Here is a 25,831-nt window from a genome sequence, read left to right on the forward strand (position 1 = left end):
AGGGACAATGCTGAGTAATTGCTAAACTACATTTTCTGTGTATATTGTGCTGGGGATGGAACCTAAGGCCTCATGTATGTCCAGCATTCACTCTATCAATGAGCTTCACACTTAGCTATTATGTTCGAATTTTTATTTAAATTTTTTGAGAAATTCATATGTAAGTACTATATATTTATATTACTTCTATCCATCCCTCCTCCCCTTCAAACTCCTGCCATGCTCCCTCACTCCTTCTCAGATTTGTGACCTTTTCTCCTTCATTATAGGTACATGCACATATATAATATATATGTATGTGTATACATATATGTGAGTATGTATATATATGACTCTCTAGGTATATATGACCTACTGAGTCAATCTAGTGTTACTCCTATGTAGATGTGGTTAGCATTTACCACTTGGGATTAGATAACCAACCACAGACCTTATCCCTGGAGACTTATTTGCCCTCTCTCAGCAGCCACAGATTACCTGTAGCTCTTTACCTAGGGGTAGGACCTTGTAAAATTTTGTAAAAATTTCCCTGTCTATGTTAGAATGTCACCTGGTGTCACCATGCAGGCTTGCTTCAGGTACTCATATTGTTGAGATGGCATGGATAGAAAGCTCCCTGTCATATCTAGAAGGCACTATGCAGCAGCAGGCACCTGGGTCCTGTGGCTCTTAGAAGCTTTCCAGCACCCCCCCTTCCAGTTTTAGGGGTTATATCATTATATGTACCAGTTGGGGCTGAATATCCCATGGTCACTTTTTTCTCTGAATTTTGACCAGTTAAGAATCTCTGTAATAGTCCCCATTTGCTGAATTATTTGATGATGGGAGAGAGCTACATTCACCTGTGTGTAGAAGGATAAGCATTTAGAATACTGTTAGAAATTATATTAGGGACATGGCAGTAGTAGGCTCTCCTCTAGAGTCTATGACCTCCTTAGCCATGGGTAGTTGGCTAGATTTGCAGAGCCAGGTATGAATCCTTACCCACTGGACAGACTTTACATTCATTTACATAGCTACCAGTTACCTCAAGATGGAAGTGCCATTGTTGCCCCATTGGGGTGTAACACGAATCTTGAAAGGTCTTATAATAAAAAATAAAAAAAAAACAAAAACAAAAACCCAGAGCCAGATAATTGAGGTGAAAGCTGAAAGATCAGAGAAGCAAAACAGCCAGCCACTAGCTTACCTCTACAAAATCCTCAGCCTCAAGAGAGAGACTTCCTGTTTACTCATGCCTTATATACCTTTCTGTGCCCTGCCATCTTACTACCTTTCTAGTGCTGGGATTAAAGGCATGTGCCACCATGCCTGGCTCTTTTCTCAGTGTGGCCTTCTCTGCCCCCTGAATGCTAGGATTAAAGGTGTATGCTACCACAGCCTGACTATGTTTAATAGAGTGGCTAGCTTTGTCCTCTGATCCCCAGACAAGCATTATTGGGGTACACAATATATCACCACACTGGGGACATCTTGTTGGGCCAGTCATTGTTGTGGCTGATAGGCTTTGCAGGTGGATAGAACTATTGTTGATTGCTTTTTTCCCTCAGCAGCTTGCACAGAACCTTAACATATGGCTAGTCCTCAGGGAAGAGGCTTCCTTCAGTTCCTCTATCCAGACTGTGCGGTGTCTTCAGCAATAAGGTCTTACCTTCAAGTTTTGGGAGGCAACCAAAGGCAATGATAATAGCCTATATTGTTTGGGAGGAGTCTCTTGAACCCAACCAACAACTCAAAGAGAGGTTTCTTATGCCTGTAAGATAGTTATGGCTTTCGTGGGGAAAATTATCAACCTGTGTGGTATAATTCTCACATATGTATCATAAAATAATGCTTCTCTGTGACTTCTTCAAACATCTTTAATATTATTTATCTCTCCTTCCCTTGGTTCTGCAGTTACATCAGGTCATATGCTCACATCTAAAGACTCAGAACTAGAGAGAAGATGCTGAGTTTGTCTTTCTGGGTCCAGGTCACCTCAGTATATTTTTCAGTTCCAACCATTACCTGAAAATTTTGCAATCTAATTTTCTTTACCGATAAATAGGATTCCACAGTGTGTATAGACCACATTTTCAGCAGTTGGAGGCTATGTAGATCGCTTCCATTTTCTAACTCCTGTGAATAGAGCAGCAAGGCACAGGGCACCTATCTGTGCCCTAGGATGTCAAATCCTTTGGGCATCTGCCAAGGATGGGACAGCTGGGCCATACAATCTATTTACTTGTAGCTTTTGAAAAAGTTATCCACACTGATTTCTGGAGTGGTTGCAACAGTTTGCAATAGGGTATTCCTTTCCCCACACCCTCTTCAGCATTTATTGTTGGTTCTTTTGTTGACTGTTGCTACTCTGGGGTGAGATGGAATTTCAAAGTAGTTTTATTTTGCATTTCCCTAATTGTTAAAGATGTTGAACACCTTTAAAGATATTTCTTAGCCATTTTCTTTTGAGAAGTTTCTGTTCATATCTGGAGCTCAGTTTTAATGGGATTGTTTGCATTCTAGAGTTTTTTTGTTTGTTTTGTTTTGGTTTTTTTTGGTTTTTTTTTAGTTCTTCATATATCTGGAAATTAATCCTCTATTAGATGTATAGTTGACAAAGATTCTCTCACTCTGTGGGGCTGTCTTTTCATCTGATTGTTTCCTTTGCTGTGCAAAAGTTTGAAGAGGCCCTATTTGTTAAACTGTCACTTTAATTTTTGTGTGAATGGAGTCCTGTTCAGAAAGTCTTTCCTGCACCTACATCCTATAGAGTACCTTCTATGTCTTCTAGCAGCTTCAATGTTTCAGGTTTCATATTGAGGTCTTTGATCCATTTGCAGTTGATATTTGTGCAGAGTAATAGGTATGAGTCTACATTCATATGGGCATCCAGTTTTCACAGCATCACTTGTTAATGATGCTTTCTTTCCTCCAAAGTATATTTTGGGCACCTTTGTCAATATGTAATGACTGTAAGTATGTGTGTTCATGTTTGTGTTTTCTGTTCTGTTCTGTTCTACATGTCTGTTTTTATGCCAGGACTATGCTATGGTTATTACTGTAGCTTAAAATCTGATATTCCATAGTTTTTAGTGCATATATGTGTGTGTGTATGCATGTGCATGTGTGCTCACATTTGTATGTGTGTGTGTGTGTGTGTGTGTGTGTGTGTGTGTGTGTGTGTATTGTACAGGCACAATGCATGTGAATGAGACCAGAGGTGGATCTCAGATGTATTCCTGTATGAATGAGACAAGGTATCTCACTGGACTGCAAGTTTTCCTTTCAACTAGGATGGCTGACCAAAAAGCTCTTGGGCTCTGCCATCTTCTACCCCACAATGTTGGGCTCATAGGTACTCACACCCATGGCCAGTATTGACGTGGATGCCAGGGTTTGACTCGGGTCCTCATGCTTGCAGAGAAAGTCACTTTACCACTGAGCCATCCTTCCACTTGCCTGTTTTAGAATGTGTATAGTTTTATGTTGCTATACTGTATTTATTTATTTCAACTTTAATCTGCATTGATTGAATAGTCAGATATTGAAGACTGACAGACATGTGCAGTCATTTGCTGGTAAACCTTTAACAACAAACTCTAAGAGAAAATACATTTATGGGTCCATTTGCTAATCTCTGGCATAAATATTCACAATATATCCACTATGTCCAGTTTCAAGCTACTGGCTTACCTTGTCTGAATGCTTCTTGGGGAGTAGGGGTAGGGGATTAAGAAAGATGCAGATAGGGGAGAGCCAGTCCTCAGTGGCTCCAGTGTAGCACAGGGCTGTGCTTTCTTTTCCAACAATCTACCTTCAAACATCTCTAGTCGGGAATGTGGTTTCATTGTGTCCATCTCTCCCAAAAGACAGGTGTTGAAAATAAATGGTCAAGGGGAGAAATTATTCCAGGGGCTGGTAAAGTTTATTAGGCAATGGGGCTCCTACCTTGCCACCAGGATTAAAGGCTTCTTGTAGTATTCTGCTAATTTGCCTTCCACTTCCATATGTGAAGACACAGCCCTTCTCCCCCTACAGGATGCAGCAACCAAGTGCCATCCTGCAGGAAGGGAGCAACCCTCACCAGAAAACTGAACCTCCTTGGTAATGGTGTTGATCATCTTAGCCTCCAAATTACTGAGGACTAAATGACCCAATCTGTGGTGGCTGGTAGGGCAGTACAAGTGCACCAAGACATTTGGAAACCAGGTTGTCTTGTGTCAATCATTCCTGCTAATGGCCAGGAAGAGAACTCCTTAGCTAGACATTCTTGCCCACAAGGGGACAGTCAATTCTACTTCCCATTTCCCAAGTATCTTCACCTTCCAATCAATTCACCGTCCAATCATCTTTGTTCCCACATTTCATCCATTCTCTCTCTATTCCGTAGTTCTCTGATCTGCACTTGCACCCCAGCATTCCATTTCCTCCATCTCACTTTAGTCCATAAAAAGCCAATGAACTGCCTGACTATGACTATTAAGAATAATGCAGTCACTGTATCTACTCAGGATCAAGAAAGCCAGATGTTCTAAAATTAGAGTATAAAGGATAAAAACCAGTCAGTAACCTTTACAAATCTTTTTATTCTTGTAGACTCTGCCAAATTCCTGACCAAGGCTCTCCCTATCACCTCTAATCAAAATTCCTTTTTTTTTTTTTCATCATGGGAACTGACTCACATATTTCAAGGACTTGAGCTCTGTTGCCTCACTGTATGTTGGATACTGTCACAGTGCTGTTTTTTTCCAAACACCACTCCCAGCATACACTGGACTGGAAAGAAAGCATTTTGAACACGGGCCTAGAGAAACAAATCCTTTACAACCATCAATGCATGTGAACGGTGAGTTCCCTAATCTACTAGTGTGAAAGACACAGATGGGCACTGAATGACCAACGCATGGCACACTCTTCCATCATGCTGTAGGCTGAAGTTCTAAACTTCAGGCATTTACACACATTGTGTGTGTCTGTAGCACTGCTTCCCCAGCAGTTCATTAAGTATCTCCCACCTCAACCTAGGTAAACATATAAGAGTTCCTTGGCGTCCTGGTGGGGGGTCTGTTTCAGGACCCCTTGTCAATACCCAGAGCTATAAATGTTCAATCTCAGTGTAGAAAGCAGTGTAAGTGTTTGTGAATAACCTAGTCACACAATGCTGTGTCATTTTTATTGTTGCTGGTTTATTTGTTTATTTTTTTTGAGCAAGAGTCTCATATATAGTCAAGGATGGCCTCAAACTTGAGCTCTGCCTGCCTTAGCCTCCTAGGCACTGGGATTTACAGGTATGCAACATGCCTGGCCTTCCTGCATTCTTGAAATCACCTATAGTCCAACCATACTAACTAGTAGAATATAAATCCTATGTAGCAAGTTGTGTACTGTGCTGTTTAGGATAAAACGACAAGGAAGAAATCTGTATGTGTTGAGTATGGAAAAAATTAAAAACACAGTCAGTCGAGTCTATGACTGCCAATCCACAGACACAGAGGGCTGACTGCATGTAAAATAAAAACTTATTTCAACCCCAAGTAGAAAGCTGGTGCCATCTGCCCAAACAGAGCACCTTTCAAGTCATTTTATAAAATCTTGTCCACTTATCCATCAAATCCACAATGGAACACCATAACAAATGTCAGTGATACCTATGTATTTCAACTGAAGCTCAAACTAGGAGGGCACATACTGCCTCTGAGACTCCGTACATCTGGAGAAAGGGCGAACTGACACTTCAACAGACATCTTGTTCCAGGGCAGCTTTAGTAGCCACTGCAAAGGCTGTAGGGGCCAGGCAAACCACAAGAATCCCTAAGACGGCTCTTCTTTGTTGCATGGCTCCCCTCAGAGACCCCAGCACTAAAGCTGGGTGTGGGAGCTCATGCCTGTAATTCTAACACTTAGGGGTCTGCATCAGGAGAATCTTGAGTTCAAAGCTAGCCTGAACTACACAGCAAGATGCTATCTTATAAACACCAACAAAGATACACACAAAGAAAGGAAGAGAGGAAAGATACCCTGTCACTAACTCCTTTATCCCCCAGAGCAGAGAAGAGAGTAAGATGACAGACAGACAGACATGTCAGCTAGTGGGCTCTGAATATAGAACCCTTCCCTTGTTAACAGAACAAATAGACCTTGATTATGTTTATATTTTGGACATATATGGAGCAGAGTATTTAAAGAAAGTTCTGGGAGGAGAAAGTATTTGAAAATCACTGTTTAGATTAAGTTTAATTGGTATAAATTTGAAAATACCTTTAAAAGCACATTTTGATCTATAGTACAAAGAACAAGGGGAGGTTTTAGTAGGAAAATGGGAGGGGGAGGGGCGAACTGCACCAATGAGGGAAAAGGGAGTCCAGGGGAAAATGTACCTCCATTTCATCCTAGTCCTTGGCAGCTATGCAATTTTGACGATGGCTGATCTTGTCTGGTTGTCAGAGGGATAGGAAATTGAAGCCCTGTCTAAACAGAAAAGGCAGAATGGGGCTAGAAACAGAACAGAGATTCCTCCAGATGTCAAGGGTACCTGGACCTGAACTCCAGAGGTGAGATGCCATCTCTGTCACAGCATGTATTTGTAGCGTGTTGCAGCTAATAACATTCTTCCATCTAGATTATTTCACAAGGGCTGAGGGAGGCAAGGACGCTGGCACACCAGAGCCAGAGTTCCAACTACAGAGAGGTCACATGGTTTCTCTAAGGTCACAAGGCAACTGACCCACAATCACAGTTGCTTCCAGAAGTGGCATTCCTGCCACCATGCTGTCCTGTGCCAGAGAAGATGGTAATAAAGATGTGATGGTCCTGACATCCCAAAGAGAGTAGATGTAGCACTGAGGAAAATGCCGAGTCAATCAAATTTATGGAAACCCTTGCTGGTCCTCACCTGCTTCAACGTCTCTGAACATGGCTCTGAAAGCTGGCAAGTAGCTGCTCTGAAGTTTGTCCAGGAGTCCAGCCATGCCCCTCACCTTGAGTGTCATCAGTTGATTATAAATGTGTTCCAGGTCCTCACACCTGCAATATCATGGGTAAGTAGGGTGAGTATTGGGAAATGCTGTCACACTGAGATGCCCAACCTCCTGCAGACAGAGGGTAGCCCTGCCTTAGGTGCCTCCACAGACTGAGCTCCAGCCCCAAGAGCCAGACATCTGTTTCAAAAGAGTATGGGTAAAAGCCTGAGTCAGGAACAAAGGCTCAAAGGAAAAACTCCAGGAAACACTGTCAGGACCAGCTGGTGGCCTTAAAGCTTGGCAGCTGGAGGTCATTAGTTCTTGCAGCAAGGTTGGGGCAGGGAAACAGATATGTTGTTCAGGTGGGACTTCTTGAGAAGAGCCTCATCATAGGTCAGTAAATGGTTAGAAGTTGAGGGAGATGATGGGTTTCTCAGCCTGGTGGTTCAAAGAGATCTGGAGCCCTACAGGACAGCTCTTCCTATGACACAGACACTCAGTTTATGTAGGGTCAGGGACATCTGCCTCCAACATCTGCTTGTCTCCTCTGGAAGAGATTCACCAGCCTAACCATAAATGGGAGCAAAGTGCGGAGGATAGGAAGGGAAGTAGTCAGGAGAAAAATCAGGCATTTCTGGTCACCCCATGGGACTGAAACACAGTGGCTGTTAACAACAAGCTGAGACCTAGGACAGGCTGTTCTGCAGCCAGTATCCAAACTCACTTCTTTTATCCAGATCCTTACAGAAGTATGTACATGTAACCTTGGTTATCCAAGAAAGGCGAACAGAATTTAGAATAAAAGTATAAAGAGTCAAGACTGGAGAGATGGATCCACATTTTAGAGTACTGGATGCTCTTGCAGAGGATCCAAGCTTGATTTCCAACCCCCACATAGTGACTCACAACCATCTGTAACTCCAGCTCCAGGGGACTGGACAACTGCAGTTCACATACACACATGCAGACAAAACATTCATACACACAAAATAACAAAATGCTCTTTAAAAAAAGAATAAAATGTATTTTAAGCCTTGATTCGATTATATACATGGGGTTGAACGATTCCCCCAGTGAACTGACAGTGTCCCAGCAGAGAAGGATGGCTACTGAACCTCAGGGGAAGAATTCATCTTCCAGTCCACAGAAAGAAACTGTATTGACCCTAAGACACCCAGTCGGCCAGCCTAGGGAGGCTGAGAAATATCTGGAGGTGGAACCAGATTCAACAGTGGCTCTACCAGGCCAGCTCTGGCTTTCTCTTCTGTCAGCTCTCCTCTCCAAGGATTCCAACATGTGCCTCCCTGCCTACCTGCTCTTCCAGAACTCCAGTTCCACCTTGGGGGTGGGATTCTCCCCTTGTAAGAGTGACTGAGAAGATGTTTTCTTGAGGACCACCTGAACTTGGTGGCTCCATTTGATCACTGCAGACTCAATGGCATAGACAATTGACTTGTCTATGGAATCCAAGCTGTAACAGACAAAAGAAATCTCTCAGTGTGTGTGAACATAATTGGAGCCTGGCTGTATTCACTCATCCTCTGTTGCTATCACAAAATCCAAGAGGCTGGAAAACTTGTAAAGATGTTCATTTAGCTCATAATTTGTAAGGTCAGAAGTCCACAATCCAGTGTCAGGACACACTGTGGCAGTAATATATGCATGGAGATTCACAAGGCAACACAAGAAGCCAAAAACCAGGAAGGGGCTAACTTTACACTTTAATGACAGGCCTATCTGGAGGGAGATGAGGTCCCCCAGGGTTTACATTAGTCTTCTCCAAGGGCAGCCCTACCAATGACCTAACTGCCCTACACTAAGCTCCAAGTCTTAAGGGTCCCACCACCTTCCACCAGAACAAACTGAAGAACAAACCATCAAGATGTATCTGAGTGTTCTCTAAAAGAGGACCTAAAGTCTTTAAAAACAGGTGGAAAATTCCACCTAACCTGTGAATCCTTTAGTTTTTAAATTGTGTGTGTGTGTGTGTGTGTGTGTGTGTGTGTGTAGTATAGTGTAATGTTTGTACTTTGCCTGTGTATATGAATGTGTAGGTCAGAGGTCAATGTCCAAGGTCTGTGGAATCCTTCCACCTTACTTTCTGACGACTCTCACTAAACTTGGAGTTCATTGATTGGGCTAGGCTGACTGGCCAATGAGCTCCAGGGACCACTTGTCTCCAACTCACTTATCCTCCAGTGCTGGGGTTACAGGTACAAGATGTCATACACATTGTTTTGTGGGTACTGGGATCTGAACTCAGGTCCCCATGCTTGTATGCCAGGCATTTTACCAACAGAGCCCTCTCCCTCATCTCTCACCTATAAATTCTTAACTCCCCCCCACACACACGCACAAGTAATAAACTCCTTTAAGCAAGTCAATTGTACAAATCCTTTTCTGAGGAGACATGTTTATTTTTGTGTCCATTCAACATTATTTTACAGTCAGAGGTCCATCAATATTCTGAAGAATAGTTTAAGAACTTTAAATGATATAAAATCTTGTCCATGCAGGAAGCATTGACATGTCACCCAACCCCTGCTGCCTGACTCTAACCAGAGGACAAGCTCCCTGCATAGCACAGCAGCTTATTCCTCAGCTGACTGGCTCTTCCAGGTGATGGTTTGCCACATCTACCTCCCCAGGCTTCACTTGCTCTGTTGTTGGTCTTGACACTATAGCAAGGACAAACAGGTTACATCCTCCACCAAGAGATAAACTACAGCTCTCGATACCAGGACAATTCCATTCTGTCTTCAGATCTCCAACAAAGAATGGTATCCCAAGCACCCTCTTCAAACATGTTGTTTTGTTTTAAGTAATTTAACTATGATGGCAAGAGATGAAAATTAACATAGGACAGAGGAGATGGCTTTGTTAAAAAAAACAAAACAAACAAACAAAAAAACTGATGTCTTGTGTTCTATTGCTAGAACCCGGGTGGTGGGGGAGAGAACTTACTCCTGAAAGTGTCCTCTGAGCTCCACAGGTATGCACAGGACACACACACACACACACACACACACACACACACACTCCATACACATATCCAGATACCACAATAATAGTAAATACATTTTCATTTTAAATAAATTAAAATAAAAAGTTGGCTGCTGTTCAGAGTCTCAACTATATGCCAGGTAACAGGGGCATAGTGATGGAGAACGGAAATATATGGATGGTATTTGCACATCAGGAACTCACCTTCACTTAATGTGAAATTCATATTTGCTTAGAAATGATACAGCACAAGTGATTATGAAAGACATTAAAAGAAAATGCTCTCCTCTCCCAAAATGATGCAGCCTTCAGGGAAATTATCAAAGTTGAATAAAAGGAGACAGACTCAGCAGGGAATCATACACATGAGCTGAGTGTTATTAAGATATGGTATAAGGAGGTGAGAAAAAGGGGGAGATTAATTGTATTTATTTTGAAAATTGGATATTTTTATTAAACCACAATAAGTTTTCCAGGTAACTGGGATGCTCCTTCAAATTATATACAAATATACAATTATTTCCCACATAAAACTACTAAGAAGTATGCTGCAGTTGCATGCACTACTTATTCTTCAGATACATCATGGTCCTGAATAAACATGATGACAGTTACATATTGAAAGAAACCTGACAATATGGCAGATTACACTCATGCAGTAAGGTGGGCCTATTGCCACAAATGCATAGAAATGCTGGATGAAAATATACGAATATACATACATACATATATTATATGTGTTTACATATATTTATATATACTTACATATCTTACATAGGCTGGATTGGAAGAGGAAAAATAACACCCTTGGATACAAAGGCAAAGAAACCTCAAAGCTGGAACAGTTGAAAAGTAGATGTGAGACATAACATTACAAAGCAGAGGACCCTTTATGGGGTACAGGCCAGTTATCTCAGCCCTAGGCTAGTGGTTGAGGCAGAAGAACCTTGAGTCTGAGCAGCCTGTGTTACAAGGAAAGTTCTAGGAAGGCTTAGGCCATAGAAGTGCCTGTCTCCAACAAATAGACAAAACCAACATAAATAAAGGAGGCTGGAGTTCTAATGCCCACTCAGGGGCTAGAGGCATGGACTCCCCAGTGGAGCCAGATTGGACTGCTCTTAGAGGAGAAATATCTCTGGGGTCTAAAAAGTCTGCAGGTACTGGAGAATGGAGGCTGGAACTGTAACAAGAGCTTGACAGCAGTTCTATGGCAGGGTGCACAGGGGCATGCAGGTAGGAGATATGCAGCTACTGGGTTAGGTATTGTTCAGTCATGAGCCACATCCTGAGGACACTGAAACTGCCCTGGCTGCTCTCAGCCTCGAAATGATTTGAAGTAGAAAAAAAAGACCACATTGCTGAGAGAATCTTAGGAGACCTCAAGCATTAGGACTGGACAAGGATCATAATCAGTGTGAAGACAACAGTCCAAGGACGTTGGAAGCCAGAGTCAGCAGTGGGCTTGTGTGTGGACTGAGATGCATAAAGCCAGGCAGAGGAAAGGCCCTGGGAGAAACACTCAGATAAAACAGCTTCTGTCCCATGACCAAGGCCTACAGGCTGATGGTACTTACGCTGGCTTGCTGTGGCCATCCATGAACTCTACTTTTTCTGAGCCAACTGGAAGAGGTAGCAAGGTTCTCCCCTTCACGTGCTCAAGGATTACCAAGAGGTCACACTGCAGGGAGTGGGCATGATGCCTGATGTCTTGACACACCATGTTGGGCCAGTCTAGATGGTTCTTTTCATTGTCTAGGACAGGGATGATGACCTGAAAAAAAGACACACCAAGAAAGCCAGAGGATTGCAAGTTCAAGCCAGCTTGTGCTACATAGTGAAGCCTTGTCTCTATAGAAAGAGCTTGAATGGAACTACCCTGCATGGGTGGATAATGCTGCTTCCAGAAGTCATGGGTTATTAAACCAAAAATCCTAGCAACAAGCGTGGGATAACTCCCTATGAGTTACTGACCAAGGAGCCCCCAAAGGTTTTCAAGATAATACAGGCTATTGCCACTGGTTTGAGCTGCTCACCTATTGCTGAAGACAATACACACTTTGGATATAGGACATAGAGAAATCAAACCAGAATTGAGCTAGACAATGCTGGAAGGTGCTATGCAAACTGTTGGAGAAGAAAAATGATCAATAATTTAACCCAGATGCACACACTGTATCACAATGCTGACCAGACAAAATATACCCACTGGTGGAATAGTAACATGACTGTTGTCATTGTTATGACCAGTTGCTTCTTCACTGGCCCTGAGGCCCACCCAGTAGGTGGGAATACATGTGTAGAACTGTAAACCTGGTGAAAAGCCCATGGGTTAGGAGGTTGTTGACCCTATGGAAGAATCTACTCCTGGGGTTCTGATAAATATACGTGCTATAAAGTTGTCTTGTGTAGTGGGTCTGAAGGAGAATAGCTCCATGGCTTGTGTTTGAATACTTGGTCTCTCACTGCTGGAACTGTTTGGAGAGGATTAGAGGGTGTGGCCTTGTTGGAGGAGGTGTGTCACTGGAGTGGGCTCTTAGGTTTCAAAAGACTTGTGCTACTCCCAGTGTGCTATCTCTGCCACCTACTTCCAGATAAGGATGCTAGCTCTCAGCTACTGCTCCAGGGCCATGTCTGCTGTGCTCCACACCAGGATGGTCATGCCTCCCCTCTTCCCAGCTTCTGAACATCAGGACCCTTTGTTATCACTCCTCAGATATCTTCATTTGTCTATAAACCCTCTTTACTTTGGAACTCTCATTCAGTTTTAAAGTGTGTCAAACCACCTGTGCCTGACACCTCCTAGGTCTGTTGTTTGAAGCCTTAACCCTGAACCCCCAAACCCCTGGCAGGCTTATCCAGCTTTTCACCTGGAAATACAATAGATTTCAAGAAACCTCCTTCTTGAAATACAATACATGCATAAAAACTCCTGATAACCAAGTACAAGCTGCTCATCCTTCCTCAAGAGCGTCACTCTTGTCCTTTCCCACATCCCATGATGGAATGACATTCTTTCTTCTGCTCAAGACCCACAGTGTCACATCAACTCCTTTCTTTATGTTTCCCATAATCCCCAAACTAGCTCATTAGTACGTCACCTTAGATGTACCTTCAAATTTTACATAGATGGCCGTTAGTCACAATTTGATCACATGCTGGTCCCAAACCACTCTATTCTAGAGTTTACAGTAGCTGGGGCATACCTACCAAAGGATATCAAACTGTGCCACTCACAACAATCAATGAAATTCATTTTCCTGGTAACAAAAACAGAAATCCTATAAGCAAGGCTGGATATAATTTGGCTTCCTACTCTTTGGTCTCATCCTGGTCCAGTGATGTTGGTCTCCAGACTACTCCATCACACATGTGGGTTTCTATCTTTTGACCTTTATATGAGTTCTGTCTTGTGTCTGTAATATGCTTCCCCATAGGCTTCACAGGCTCTCTCCTTTCCCTACCAACTCTTTGGTCAGATTTTGTTTCTCAGGAGGGCTTGTGCTGACCTCACTAATACTGGTTAGTTTTATTAACCCTGCCTACCCTGGCTCTATGTGAAAATCCTCCTCCCACATGGACACACACTAAATATTAAGTTTTATACTAGTTAAGATATATACCATAGAAGAACTAAATGTTTTAATACAGTAATCAGTTATGCTTATTATATAACTGAATGAATAGATTTTCATTTGTTTTTCTGTACCTCAGATCCCTACAGAATTTAATCCAAACCTCCCACCACTTTTTCCTCTGTTAGTATACATTGTCAACCTCTAAGGAATGCACTGAGATGCCAGAACCCAGGGAAGAATGTAAGTACTTGAGGATCAATTGAGATTTAGTCTCTTCCTTTGAGATCCTAGGAAAATTCTTTTGTTGTTCAGCCTTCTGTCCTGAGTCCAACGGAAATGTGACCGAACTTAGCTTGTGATATTTCTTGTAGCTTCTGAACTCTCTGCTCAAATAATTATCTCTGCTCAAAACATGTTTCCAGAAAGACCAGGCAAGGACTATTTATTTTGCAGCCATCAGGACTTATTCATCAGCTCTGAACCAATTTCAGAGGTTTTGTCTATTATCTGTAGGATGGCATGTAGGCAGACATGGTGCTGGAACAGGAGCTAAGAGTTCTACTTCTTGATCCAAAGGCAGCAGAAGCAACTGTATCAACACTGGGCATAGCTTGAGCATAGGAGACTTCAAAGCCCATCCCCACAGTGACATACTTCCTCCAACAAGGCCACACCTACTCCAGCAAAGTCACACCTCCTCATATTGTCACTCCCTATGGGAGACATTTGTTTTCAAACCACCATATTTCACTCCCTGACCCCAGTATGCCTATAACCATAACATAATGCGAAATACATTTAGTCCAACTTCAAAAGTCCCATTCTTTAATACTCTCAAACTTGTTTAAACGTCTAGAGTTCAAAGTCTCTTCTGAGATTCCTGCAGTCTCTTAACTGTAATATCCTATAAAATCAAAATCAAAAAGCAAATAACATACTTCTAACATATAATGGCACATGATATATAGTACTATCCCAAAATGGAGAAAAGGGAGAATAGTGAGGAAATACTGGACCAAAGCAAGACTGAAAACCAGCTGGGCAAACTCCAAACTCCATATCTCCATGTCTGATGTCAAAGCACCCTTCACATCTCCAACTCCTTTCAGCTTTATTGACTGCAACATATTTCTTTCTCTTGGGCTGGTTCTACGCCCTGTTAGTAGCTCTCCTTGGTCGGTATCCCACAGCCGTGGCATCTCCAACATCTTGGGGTTCCCAAGGCAATCCAGGTTTCACTTTGGCAATCTCACACAATGGCTTCTCTAGGTCTCCATGCAGAGACACCCCTGACACATGCCTGGGCTCAGTGGCTTCCCTTAGTCACTGAGGAAGATTCCATAATCCCTTTCTTCTATCCTTGAGTCTAAAACCAGAACAAAGTAGCTGAAGCTGCCAACTTCTACTGCTTACTGGGGCTGGAACATGGCACCCTCATTCAATTACATTTTTACCATCTTTCTGTTTAAGATGGTTTCCTTTACTGCCCAAGCTTAGCTGTCCTGAAGACCAGCTTGGTCTTAAACTCAGAGATCTGCCAGCCATTGCTTTCTGGAATTAAAGGCAGCGTGCAGCAACACACCCAGCTCTAAGCTTTTCTTTAGTTCCTTTTCACAAGTTGAAAATGTAGCTGGGTGGGATCTTGCCCTGAGGTCACTACTCCCTTTATTCAATTTCTTGATCTGTTTATCTCCTTGAACACAGACTTAGCTCCATTCCTCCTTTTATCTTCAAACTGAACATTTTGTACTTTTTGTTGCTCACCTTTTTTCTTTTCATTATAAATCTTCATTAGGGTAACACTAGTAACCACAAGACAGAGTCCATACTAGGCTATTTTGTGATTTCCTCTGCCAACAGAATTAATCCAAAACTCTTTAATTTAGCCTTAGTCAGATTTTTCAGGGAAAGGGAAAAAGTGGCCTCATTCTTAGCCAAAGTATTATAAGAATGATCTCCAAGCAATATTCTAAAATTCTTCTCCTCTGAAACATCTTGATCCAACAGTTCAAAACACACTCAGCACCATTACCTTCCATGCTTCTGCTAGTATAGCCCATTAAGCAGCACTTAAAGCATTCAACTGCCTTTCTAATTCATAGTCCCAATATTCTTTCAAACAAAAACATGGTCAAACCTATCATAACAATACCCAAGTCCCTGATCCAAACTTCTAAGGTTTGGTTTTTATTGCTGTAAAGAGACACCATGACCATAGCAACTCTAATGAAGCTTACAATTTCAAAAGTTTAGTCCATTATCTTCATGGCAGTGCACAGGAAGACATGGTGCTGGAGAAGGAGCTGAGAGTTCTTGATCCCCACACAACAGAAGCAATTGTATCCACACTGGGTGTAGCTTGAGCATAGGAGACCTCAGAGCCCACCCCTACAGTAACATGCTTCCTCCAATGAGGCCACACCTACTCCAACAAAGCCACACCTCCTCATAGTGCCACTCCCTATGGGAGACATTTTCTTTCAAACCACCACATACATATACACACATGCACATGCACACTTTCATGCACACACACAATTGCTGGAGTACCATCATTGAGAAGGGGTGACAGGCCATTAGGGGTTTATTGTACAAGATATTTCTAGTGGGGGAGGAAAGTAAGAATGAAGGAGAGAGGGGAAAGACTGATAGGGTGAGAACCAGATCAAAGTCGGTATGCTGTTTGAGAATTGACATCTGACAAGACAGTCTAACAGTATAGCAAGGAGTGGATGGCAGAGAATACAGCTGGGCTATTGATAAGCAGAGTAGATGCAAGAGTTTGTGAGAATTTTGCTCTTCAGTCTCAATTTGCTTTCTTTCTCTTCCTCCTCCTCTCCCTCCTCCTCCTCCTCTTCCTCGTCCTCCTCCTTCTTCTTATTCTTCCACTACCTCCTCCTACTCCTTCTTATTTTTCTTTTTTAAGAAAGCAACACAGACATTCAACATCAGGAATTAAGAGTGGAATCACCTGGGGCCTGGCTGAACCAAAAGCTGTGGAGCCCCCAACTGGGATCAAGCCCTCTGAATAAGTGAGACAATTGAACAGCTTGAACTGTTTGGGAGGCACCCAGACAGTGGAACCTGGACCTATCCTTAGTGCATGAGCTGGCTGTTCGGAACCTTGGGCTTACACAGGGACACTTTGCTCAGCCTGGAAGGAGGGGACTGGACCTGCCTGAACTGAATCCACCAGGTTGAATTGAATCCCCAGGGTAGTCTTGGACCTGGAGGAGATGGGAATGGAGGTGAGGGGCTGGGGGGAAGTTAGGGGCGGGGGCGGGAGGACAGGGGAACCTATGGCTGATGTGTAAAATTAAAACACAAATATAATTTTAAAAATGTAACGAAAATCCTACATTTAATAAAATGTAATAAATTAAAAAAAAGAGTAGAATCACTCAACTTTTTCCTAGCCCTGTTGACTTACTGGAGCAGACACGGAGCTTGCAGAGAGTTGTATTCCACATGGATTGTGGTTTTGCTTGATGACTATGAGTAAGACAGAAGCCAGATGGGAGATGGCCCAAGGATATGATGACAATGGAACAGCTACTCAAATTGGGCAAGGTACAAGAACCTGAGTGTGAGTGATGGACACTGGGAGGCCATAGACTAGAGGTCCCAGCAGAGTGTACAGACTATGGTAGTCAATGCGCTGGGAGGGGGTAAGCTGGAAAAGAGGAGTGCTAGTGACCGAGCGGGGTGCATACAGGTGGATCGGGATGTAGTAGGGACTAGAGGAGACAGGCTTCTCGTGTGATTGGAGGACCTTTTAATTGTCTGTACAACTCACGTTAAGTGGAAGCAGAATTGGGAGAGTCACAGTGAACCAGATGCCAAATGAGGGCAAAGACATCAGCACAGGGTAGAACCATAAAGGGTGATGTTGTGTGATAAGAAAACATTGAAACTGCAGGTTCATTGCCATGAATGGAGTAGCCACAAGGATGAATGAGGAGGTCATCTGTCCCCACTACAGGCTCATAGGTAGGAGGTCTGTGGGGAAACATAAATCCTGGAGGGAACCAGCATTGGCTACAGAAAGGTAAGAAGGACCAATTAGAGAACTAAAGATAGGTTGTCAGGAGCCAGGACTGCCATTGTATATGGAATACCTACAAAGGAACACTCTATTCTAGGTGTATTAGTTATTTAGGATGACATTTTATAAGCCAGGCATTGAGACACTTATAATCCTAGCACTTACAAAACAGAGGCAGTAGGGTTGCAGAAGGTTTGAGGTCAGCCTGGGTAGCAATTGTGTAACCCTGTTCCTAAAACAAAAACAAAATGGATTGGATTTCTTAGCAATACCATGGGAGCATAGGAGCCCGACAGAGTGAGTTCAAGATACTCAACTCACCCTGCTGAGTGTGACAGAAGCTGGGATTGCACACAAGGTAAGTGCCACTCCAAATCCCTCTTACCCTCCAGAGCACAAATAAGCAGTGATCTACTGAAATCGTAGGAAGAATAAGCTGGCAGCAGTGAGAGGAAGGGGGGAGGGGAGGGAAAACCCAGGTTCTAAATCCTGGTAATGCTCCCTTCAAACGTTTCTCCCTTACATTTATTTCACCTTGAACTAGTATCCTAGGACAGAGAAGATGCTAAAATGATAGCTTTTCCCCTCACCAATGCCTTCTTCCCCTACATGCACAGCTAAGAGGGCTGAGAGTGAAATATAGGTGAATCGAGGACAGACACCAGTGTGGGCTATAGTAAGGTAAGAGGAGCCACATGTATGCACCTACATGGCAGAAGACACCTTTCTGGCTTAAGTGACATGCAGTAACGGGGGGAGGACAGGAATGGGGGTCAGAAGCTAAGTCCTCCAGGTGCTGAGAGGGTGACCAGCAAGGAGAGCAGAGGCAGGCAGGCCAGGTTTTACAGGGACGTGGGATCAGCTCTAGGGTTCATAACAGAAGTACATGGGAAGTCCTAAAGATTCCTGGTACAGGCTTTGAGAAAAGCCTTTGTGAGTAAGGGACTGGATTGTTTTTAAATTATTGAATTTAAAACTTGAGTATAGAATACATTTGCATAGTATAAGCATGATAAGTCGTCCGCCCATTCCTGTACCTCAACAATTCAGTTCCCTAACTATGGATTAGTTTTTCTCCCCATCCCTCCTGCTCTCTTCCTTCTCTATGATTTTCCTTTTACCTCCTTTCTTTAGATAGACTCTTATATATCTCAGGATGGCCTGAGGCTCACTCTACAGCTCTGGCTTTTCTTAAACTCATAGAAATCCTCCTGCTTCAGTCTTTGGAGTACTTGGATTACAGGTCTGAGGAGGCATTTCCAGTTTTGCTTTCTCTTTTATTTTTTGTTGTTGTTGATTTTATTTTATGTTTATGATTATCTTGCCTGCATGTGTGTCTGTGTAGCATGTGCATGTAATGCCCATAAAGGCCAGAAGAGGGTGTTGGATCCCCTGGAACTGGAGTTACAGATGATTTTGAGCAGTCATGTAGGTGCTGAGAATCAAACCCAGGTCCTCTGGAAGAGCACTCAGTGCTCTTAACTGCTGAGCCATCTCTCCAGTCCCCCTTTTTTCTTTTTAATACAAATAGTTGCATACTATATATAAATTCTGTACTTAAAACCCACACTACTATATTATTTACAATGCTAGCCAAGAACTGGAGTCAATCTTTGTCTTAGTTTGTTTTCCCCTGCTGTGATGAATGCCACGATCCAAAGCAACTTGGGGAAGGAAAAGGTTCATATCATCTTACACTTGTCACAATCCTTTATTGAGGGAGGTCAGGGCAGGAATACAAAGAATAACCTGGAGGCAGGAATTGAAGCAGAGACCATGGAAGAGGTGCTGCTTATTGGCTTGTTCTCCATGCCTTGCTCAGCCTGCTTTCTTAATATAACCCAGCACCACTTGCACAGAGTGGGCCCTCTGTGTATCACCCACAGTGAGCTGGACCCTCCCACAACAACCAGCAATCAAGAAAATGCCTCATAGACATGCCCACAGGCAAATATAATGGAGATAATAATTGAAAACATTGCTGTACAAATACAGTGTAACAGTATTTGACTTTAAAAAGGAAGAAAAAAAGATTGTGTGTGACAACAGGAAGAACCATGAGGACATTGGCTGAGTGAAATGAGCCAGTGGAATGATAATGATAATTGAAGGTGTTGTCTCTCAAGCCCAGCAAGGAACAAATGCACTGTTGTGGTCAGGAGACACTGGAAAGGCAATAGATTGAAGTCCCAGTGGAGTCCAGAGACTCTGGACAAGGTATGGGAGGGAGCAAGCTGGAGAGCAGAAGCACTGGTCACGGGGGTGCACTGGATCACAAAGTGTGTGGGGGGGTGCAGGGCTGGAGGAGAAAGACTCAGGGAACCCAGAGGCCATGTGGTTGGGGGACATTTTAACTGCTGAAATTAAGTGTCAAGTCAGAAGAAACACTGAGAGTCACAAAGAGATGGACACAACATGACTCTGTTAACATAGTATCTTAATTGCAGTTTCTATTGCTGTGAAGAGACATCATGACCACAGAAACTCTTATAAAGAAAAACATTTAATTGGGGCTAGCTTACAGTTTCAGAGGTTTAGTCCATTACCTTCATGGTAGCATGCAGCAGACATGGTGCTGGAAAAGGACCTACAAGCAGCAGAAAGAGGCTGTCTCCTACACTGGGCATAGCTTAAGCATATGAGACCTCAAAGCCAGAGTGACACAATTCCTTCAACAAGGCCACAGCTCCTAATAGTGCCACTCCCTATGGACCAAGCATTCAAACGCATGAATCTATGAGGACCACACCTATTAAAAACACCACACGTAGAGTAGTCAAATTTGTGAAGACAAATTTCGGAAGACTGTTTGATGGGTCTGAGGATAGGGACATGGGTGCTGTTGGGTGAATGTGGTTTCAATCATGTTGAGTAGGGGGAGGGGGGCCTGGAGGTGTTTGTGTCTGACAACAGTGTACAGTACAGCTAGAAACTCCTGGGGGTAGATTAATTTTATGTTTTTTTTCAAAATAATACTTTAAAGAGTATTCTGTATTGGTAATTCTTTTGAACAACATTAAAGTATTTCACTGTATAAATGCTCCATAATTCATTCATTTATTTCTTGACTGAATAGTTTTGTCTCCAATCTAAATTTTAAAAGATCAGGTAGGCTTGGTTCTGTATACCTGTACTCTTAGCATGGTGGAGGCAGGAGGATCAGGAGTTATCCTTAAGCTACATAGCAAGTTAGAACCCAGTCTAGGCTACATGAGACTCTGCCTGAAAAAAAAATGAAATCTTTTAAAAGTAAATTGTCTCTATTTATTTTATGCGCATATATGTGGGTCTGTGTGCATGTATGCCACATGTGTGTAGGTGCTTATGAAACACAGAAGGTGTCAGATCCCCCGGAGCTGGAGTTTCAGGCTGTTGCGAGCTGCCTGACTTGGGTGTTGTGAACCAAACTCTGGCCCTCTGGAAGTGTGCTTTTGTAAGCATTAAGCCATCTCTGCAGCCCCTAAAATTAACTTTGCTTGCTGGATTGTACTTCCTTAGTGATTGCACTCACTTCCTTAGTGATTACAACAATCCTGAGTTATGCTCAAGCCCTCTACATAGACTAGTTTGTGTCTCATCTCTGAATCTTTAAAAATTATTTTTTGAGATTACGTATATGTGTGTGTTTATGTGCGTGTATGTGCACATGTGACTTCAGATACCTACAAAAGGTAGAAGAGAGCATCAGAAAAAGGCATCAAATCCCCCAGAGCTGGGACTACAGGTGCTTGTGAGCTGCCTGACATGGGACTTTTTCAAGGGCCATATGCGCTCTTAGCTGCCTCTCCCTACTCAGAAGGCAATGCAACACTAAGATCAAGGCAGCATCTTACTACATGACTCTTTCTTTCCTCTGAAACCAAGGGCACTTCCTATAACCTTCACCAGGGGATGTGACCCACAGGTGGACTTCTGTGCAGAAGGTGTTCGAACATAATACAGTGATAAGACCATTCAATTTAAAAGTATTTGAGAAGTTATTGCTAGCCTCGCTTCCCTGGTCCCTGAGAGCTTGCCCATCCATCATGTTCCTTCTTGGAATTCTCCCTTCACTAGCAACGAGGGAAGTAACACCTAATGTAGCAAGGAACTTCCAGGTCCTGGCTGTACCAATAGGTTTGAAAACGCTTACCCTCACTGTCTTAAGTTTCAAATATTCTGAATGCATGATCAGATGCATGCGTTTGTGCTTTTTCAGGGAAGCATATCATAGGTGAGGACTTATTTTCTATTCCTGTGTAGTTTCCAGGACACCAATCACACAGCTAGTATCTGAATTACACTAATTTCGCAACTGGTTGGACCTGAAGAGGACCAGTCTCTGGAAGCACATATGCCCAACTAGCACGAAAGTTTTCTTCCACTTGGAAAGGTCTAAAGGGGAACAAGAATCTCTCCTAAATACTCTTGTGAAAATCCTCTGAGAGTCAGAGGCTCCATCCATGTCCCTTTTCCCAGGATGGGGACAGACCCTTCCCAATGCCCGCTGGTCATTTCCAAAATGATACTCAATTTCTGCGGGTACAGGGCTGACCTTTGGTAAATGGTTGCATGGTAAATGAATGACATAAAAACCGAAATGCCTCCTTCTGAACTCCTCTGCTAAGGAAATAAAGCACCGCAGCTTCTCCCACCCAGCAGACCCACTCGAAATTTCCCCCTACCCCCATTCACCACTGTCCAATCCTCAGTTCTTGGCTTTGACTTACAAAGCTGCCAGGATTCAGGCACTCTTCACACTCTGGCTTCCCCTTGAACCAAGACCCTGACCCAAGTCTGGTTCTCACTGTGGCCTGGCCTCTAAGTAGACTTGCCCCCCAGCGGGTACCACACAGTTCACCAGGGTTTTGGTTTCCTTGAAGCCCCTCCCAGTCTGTGCTCCAACCTCAGCCCACTTTCTTCCAGACTCCACCCCTTGCCCCCGCCCTCTGGCTGTGACCCCGCCCACTCACCCTCCCCTGCATCGTCGCCCCACCTCTTTGGCTCAGACTCCGCCCCTCATGCACACGCCCCCTCATCCTCTCCCCGCCCCCCAGGCTTCAGCCTCTGCTAGCTGCGGGGCCACCCACCCACCCTCACCTCGGAGAGCAGCGGGGCTAGGTGCTCCAGAGGCAACGCGGGCAGGTCTCCGCAGAGCACCGCGCCGCGGAGGCTGTGACTTGCTGGAGGCTCTGGCCTGGTGCGCAAGAAAAAAAGCCCCTTGGTGCGAGCCGGGCCGGTCTCCGGTCCTGCATCCAGGCAGGGTCGTACCGCCAGGCCCCCGGGCCCAGGCTGCACCACCAGCAGCGGCCGCCGCTCCGAGGCAGCACCATGATCCAGGAAGGCTTGCAGCAGCCGCTCCACCTCGGCTGTGCCCGAGCAGCGCTCCCAGGCACCCGCGACTGGACGCAGACTCCGAGTCACGAAAGCCCCCAGGAGCCGCAGCCTCGGGTCGCCGGGCTCCTCATCCCCAGTCTCAACAGACGCGGCTGGCTCTTCCGCGCCCGGCATCGCTCCTTGCTTGCTGCCGCGTCCGTTTCCCTAGCGACCGGGATGCCAAGCCCTCCCGCCTTTGCTCTCCTTATATTGGGTACTGAACTGTAGCTCCGCCCCACTAAGTTAATAAGGTAGGCAGGGGCTGGGAAGGGGCGGGGTCGCGTCGCTGTTGCTGGGAAACTGGAGAAGGCTTTCCCATTTCCAGGATGGTCTGGTAGACTGGAGGTGTGCAAAAGAAAGCAAGGCAAAGGCTTGCGGGGGATTCCTTTGTCTAAGGTCATATTAAAGTCTTCAGACGCCTCCATACACAAACAACATAATTTTTTTTACCCTATCCTAAATATATAATTTAAAAAGTTAATCCAAGTACTAAATCATAATACCACGAATGTAAGGAAGTTGAATGCAATACAAATTTCTTTTTTCCAAGGTGATAACTTAAAGACTTTAGGAGAGTACTGTCTGAGATTTTTTTTTTCCCGAAGTATAGGCTTACAGAGACGTGCAATCTGTTGGTGAGACTGAGGACTTGTTTCATTTAAATTTACAATTAAATAGGTACACATGGCTAGTAACCACTTCGGATGTCTCCACTTAAACAGTTATAATAAATTATTGTAAAAATATTCTCCAGTACCTTGCTCTGCCTACGCTTTCCGTCTACCAAAAGGGCAACTGTGCTGTGTGATGTGATTCTGTGGGAGTGGCCCCAGGTCAATTCTTAAATGTACTAAAGCGCTTGTAAATATGCGGCATGTTAAGCATCCCTTGCTGACCAGGGAAATTATCACTTTTCCCAGGCTCCATCCTTCTGCATGATCAGAATCAACAGCTTGGGCCTTTGCAGGTGTGTGTGAGTGATGGTGAGGGTGTGTGGATACCAAGGAAATGGACTCTCAGCATGAGGCCAGCAGGTTTGCAAGAATCTCCTCTTTGTACCCGCAACGCTGATTGTATTACCTCCCGGGGACTGCAGGGTTTCTTAGTAAAGTGGAGGCTTACAATAGGCTTCAAAGGAATATTAACAGAGTAGCACTTATCAAAGGCAGCTTGACTTAACAAGACCCCCTCAGGACAGCACCAGTGCCTAGAAGCTAAAATGATTGATTTCTCAATAACTGGGACCCAGGGGTTCTGTGATGAAAATGTTTGCATTAGAAAATGGATCTTTATTGTGTCTATGCAGAGTGTTTTATCATTGATGCATTAAACAACAAGCAAAGCAAGAAAGGAGCAAAATGGGGTTGATAACCGATATTTCCAAAAAGACATTGCAGGAAATGGAAATGTCAGAGGCTTCTTACATATGCCATAATTCCTTCCTTCCTTTCTTCTACCCTTCCTCTCTTCTTCCCTCCTTCCCATAAGAAGTCTTAATGGCCATTTTGGATGGCAGATGTCTCCAGTGTGTCAATCTGCTTATGTTCTGTATATGGAGTGAACTCAGGACCATTCATTTTCTATAAGCCTGTCAAATAAAGTTTGGGCCACCCTCACCCTGCCTCCACCCACCCCTTTATCTCACTTGCCTCATGCCTCGCCGATATAAAAACTGGAAGAATAATGGGATGTGAGGATGTGTTAGTGGGTAGGAGAACTTGCCTTGCAAGCTTGAGGACTTGAGTTCAACTCCCACCCCACAAGACCTATGCTAAAAGCAATGCATAGCCATAGCCCAACACTGGGGAGGCGCAGGGACAGGTGTGTCCTAAGAGCTCACTGGCTACTGAGCCTAGCAGTGAACTTCTGGTCCAATGAGAGATCTTCCAAACAGGACAGGAAGCCATGGAGAAAGATGCTCCACATCCTGCCCTGACTGGTATGGAGCATGCATGTATATATGAGCATGTATAGGCATGCATGTACATATACATACAGAGAGTGAATGAGTCCCTGAAGATGTCTGCCTGAGGTGAAGTCTCTCTAACGCTGCCATCTGTTTTTCTGTTTCTCTATAACACACCTTCTGTTCATTTTAGAAGTTGATTTTTTGGAAACATTTTATAGATTTTATTAAAAACAATTGACATTTTCTATATATTGAATAGGTACAACAAGAAATTACCCCCAAACCTAGCAGTTTAAAATAGCAATAAATACTTAATGCCAGGCATTTTTCAGAGGGTGAGGATTTTGAAAACAGCTTGTCTAGATGGTTGTGGATGTTTTGTGACGGTGAATGTAAAACCTCATCAGGGCTCCATCGATCATCTGAAAGCTTGAGCTGGCTTGGAGTGTCACCTGCAAGATGGCACACTCTCCAAACAGGCAGGTCAGGGTTGACTACTGGCAGGAGGCTCTTTTTCAAATTCATGGCCTTTTTTTTTTTTCTTTAATTGCTGGTGTGTGTGTGTGTGTGTGTGTGTGTGTGTGTGTGTGTGTGTGTGGTGTTTATTCCTAGATGCATACAACCTGCTCAGTCTGCACATTACTTGCCTGTATATATTTTCAGAGATGACCATTTGGTATTGGATAACTACTTGGTATGCTCTTCCCTGGGGAAGACAGTTTCTCCTGCTCTCAGTATTTCTCATTTGCCTTTAGTTCTTTATCTAGGGTTGAGGCTGTGTAAGCTTTCCCTCACCCATGTTAGCATGTCTATTGGTGTTCTTGTCCAGGTATGTATTTTCATATTTTGTTGTTCTTATTCAACTTTACACATGTTTACTTCCTTATATATAGTTATATACTGAACAATAAAATAATAAATAAGCTTAGCACCATTGCTCATGCCAATAATCCCAGCACTTTGGAGACAAAGGTAATCACAGGCAAGGGCAAGACTAACTTGG

The 25,831-nt window shown here is 43.7% G+C and overlaps 1 protein-coding gene across 1 annotated transcript in view; it reads right to left on the minus strand.

The window, feature by feature from the left end:
* Nucleotides 1-23,138, minus strand: part of Dnah9 (dynein axonemal heavy chain 9) — a 349,307-nt gene extending 326,169 nt beyond the window's left edge. The window contains exons 1-4 of the mRNA XM_036196748.1: nucleotides 22,644-23,138; nucleotides 11,519-11,715; nucleotides 8,254-8,412; nucleotides 6,875-7,005 (exon numbers count right to left, since the gene is read on the minus strand). Of these exons, the coding sequence (XP_036052641.1) occupies nucleotides 6,875-7,005; nucleotides 8,254-8,412; nucleotides 11,519-11,715; nucleotides 22,644-23,054 (898 nt within the window). The 5' untranslated portion in view covers nucleotides 23,055-23,138. The remainder of the gene's footprint in view (nucleotides 1-6,874; nucleotides 7,006-8,253; nucleotides 8,413-11,518; nucleotides 11,716-22,643) is intronic.
* Nucleotides 23,139-25,831: the final 2,693 nt, after the last annotated feature.

This window comes from Onychomys torridus, chromosome 8 (assembly GCF_903995425.1).
Source record: "Onychomys torridus chromosome 8, mOncTor1.1, whole genome shotgun sequence".
Lineage (NCBI taxonomy): Eukaryota > Metazoa > Chordata > Mammalia > Rodentia > Cricetidae > Onychomys > Onychomys torridus.